This window comes from Chaetura pelagica, unplaced genomic scaffold, assembly GCF_000747805.2.
Source record: "Chaetura pelagica isolate M959 unplaced genomic scaffold, ChaPel_1.0 scaffold174, whole genome shotgun sequence".
Taxonomy (NCBI): Eukaryota; Metazoa; Chordata; class Aves; order Apodiformes; family Apodidae; genus Chaetura; species Chaetura pelagica.
Window position 1 is genome coordinate 2201278 of NW_009953722.1, and position 3044 is coordinate 2204321.

At 36.7% G+C, this 3044-nt stretch overlaps 1 protein-coding gene across 1 annotated transcript in view; it reads left to right on the forward strand.

Annotated features, from left to right (window-relative positions):
- Positions 1–611: 611 nt before the first annotated feature.
- The window catches only part of MDN1 (MDN1, midasin homolog (yeast)), a 92184-nt gene continuing 89751 nt past the window's right edge, over positions 612–3044 (forward strand). Inside the window, exons 1-3 of the mRNA XM_010000537.1 lie at positions 612–617; positions 1131–1357; positions 1852–2076. Coding sequence (XP_009998839.1) covers positions 612–617; positions 1131–1357; positions 1852–2076 — 458 coding nt within the window. The remainder of the gene's footprint in view (positions 618–1130; positions 1358–1851; positions 2077–3044) is intronic.

Here is a 3044-nt window from a genome sequence, read left to right on the forward strand (position 1 = left end):
TTCTAGGAGAAGCAGAAATTGGTTGCACATGTTGCTCAAATGAAAAACTGCCTGAATTACAGAACATTTCTACAGGAATTTAGTTAAGTGTTTATTTTATTTGGAAAACTGCCTTGCCTACCTGTATTTATGGCTGTTTGCTAAGAAAGATAAAATTTTCTTGATAGGGTAAGTGTTCACTCAGCGAGGGAGGGGAGAGTGGAGCATCAAAGTTAAGGGCAAAACAGCTGCAGTTCAAATTCAGAATCCTGATTTTTCACAAATCAAAATTACGTATACTGAGTTATATCATAAACGTCACAGAGTAGAGAGATGTTTGGAAAATGAACATGAGCTTAAAGAAGAGAGAAATTTAAGCATAAGACACAAGAAATGGGTTGTTATTCAGTAAGAAAGTTAGGAAGGCTGAGGGGATATGTCAGGGTAGGGTGTATGTGGGTATTTTTGTTGTTGGGGTTTTTTGGTGCATTTTTTTTCCTAACATATAAATAAGATGTCTATCTATTCTAAAGCTTAATGTGTTGTTTTGTGCTACAAATCTCAACTTCAAAACTGCAGATGCAGGTTGGTTCTTGTCAAGAGCATTGCTTGCTGTAATTGTTAGCGGAATTATGGAAGTAAGGCTGTGATAATGATTGATAACGTTTCTTTTTTGGAAAGAAATAGTGAACGTGATGCATCTCAAACTTTAAGAACTCCAATTCTTAAATGTTTTGTTGCTCTCATGAGACCAAGTTGTTGAGATCAGTGGGGATTATATTAACAAAAATGTATTAGTTGTTATAGCATTTTCCCTAGTATTTCTTTTAAAAATATTACAAAACTGTCTGCTTTATCTTTCAGCTGTAAAAGATAATTTAGGATTTTGAGACTTTTTTGTAGTCCCTATCTAGTATGTCATTCTGCATTTCATTTATTCTGTTCCCAGCTTTTATAAATTTGGAGAGGTGTGTCAATGAAGTACTTCCTTTGGGAATTTTGGACTCCCTGCTGGTTGTCTTTTTTTTTTTTTTTTTTTTTTTTAAATAATTGTTCCTGTAAAATTCACTGTGAATCCTGCATGACTAGTTTTGAAGTGAAAAGTTCAAATAATTTCCCATTTAACTTCTTCTTTCTTCCCATTCCTCTAGATTTGGACTCAGCAGGATCGGCAGTGCATCCTCGATACGTTAGCACAGTTATTACTGGATAAAGAGTGTACTCTGTTGATTGGCCGTCAGGTTCGGCCAATCTTGTTGGATTTGTTGGAAAGGAATGCAGAAGCCATTAAAGCTGGTGGCCAGATCAACCACGATCGGCATGAAAGGCTGTGTGTAGCAATGAGCAAGCTGGTTGCTGACCACCCCGATGTTTTGCCGTGAGTAGCGTAACATCCCTTTGTGCATAAGTCTTACAGCTTATTGAAATAAAATTGTGTTGTAAGGTCTAGTGTGATTTTCATCTTAACCATCAAAGGCAAAACAAAACAGCTGGCATGAAAATTGCTCACAACCAAAATCTCTGCCTTTGACATTAGACCTGTAGGGCAGTAGAATACAAAGTTATGTAAGTAGGAATCAGTATTACTTTTTCAGTAAGTAAGAGCAATAGAAAAGATTTCACTAGAGACAGTACTGTTTCCCCTTGATAATAATTAATGATCTCTAATGAGGTGGAATATCTGTTGTCAAGTGATTGCTGAAGTGGTTTTATTTCCCAGGAGCGGACAAAGTTAAATATAGGCCTTAGTTCTCAGTTTGCTGTTAATTACTGTCTCAGGGCCTCTGTGCTGATGTTTTTATTAGTGGCTGTTTTCTTTTCCTGTGGCTTAGCTGTCTATGTTCCATCTCTTTTTATCTCTCTCTTCTAAAGATTTGCTCTAAGATACTTTAAGGATACATCACCAGTTTTCCAGAGGCTGTTCCTGGAGAGTTCAGATGCAAACACAGTCCGATATGGGCGCAGACGAATGAAATTGAGGGACCTCATGGAGGCAGCCTACAGATTTTTACAAAAGGAACAATCAGTTTTCCGGGAGTTATGGGACTGGAGCGTGTGTATTCCACTCCTAAGGAGTCATGACAGTTTAGTCCGTTGGTAAGTTACGCCTTCTATATCTTCTTCACTGAAAAGAGGTATCTGGATCTTGAATTGTATTTAACAACGTTCACATGCAAGGAGAGAAGAATCTTCAAATAGTACCAGAAAAATCTGTACCAATGCTATTTGTGCTATCTGTGCTTCTTACCTCATCTATTGACAGCTGTAGTGATCTATCACAGAGTGAAACTTAGGCTATATCTTAGCTTAAAGCTGTGATTTGGAGAATTTTTTCAAGTAACTTCAGTTTACCCAAGTTGGATTCATGGGAGATGATGAATTTATCACCTCTCCTCTAAGCCCATTGGTGTATTGCGTGCATTCTAGCATGTTATCCTAGAAAAAAAGTAGAGATGAATCTACTCTTACTCCAACTAACATTGCAATGATACATTAAACTGTTCTCTGTTGATCTGCTATCAGTGAATTGCTGTTTGTTGGGGTATTTTTATTGCTTATATGTAGGCATCTCAGTCACTGCAGAGCTTGCCTTGGTTAAGCTACACTTCCTAACTGACCTTGTTGCAGACTTGATGTGTGTTTTTGATCAGATGATGATAGGTGTCTATCTGCAGGACACCATCCTGCTCGCATGATCTACCTTATTTATATGAATAATAGTCCTGATAGTGCTTGTTATTTAGTTAAGAAAAGGTCTTTAATAGTCTTCATTGTCTTTAAACATAAGTTCAGAATTATGGTAGTAACGCATAGTTTTAAAATAACTTGTATAATTTAGGAAGGGCAGGAACCAGGGTGTAGTTAAATCCAACAGCCATTTATGAATGCCTTCAGAATACCTACACTTAGATGGTCTTAGAAGAAGAAAATAATTTCTGACTCTTTGGATTGGTTTACTTGGTGTTCAGCTAATAATCCTAAGGAAGTGAATGAGCCGAATTTTAAATTTTGTCCTGAACCAATCTACTTCTGGCACTGGTTTTTTTTTTTTTTTTTTTTTTTTT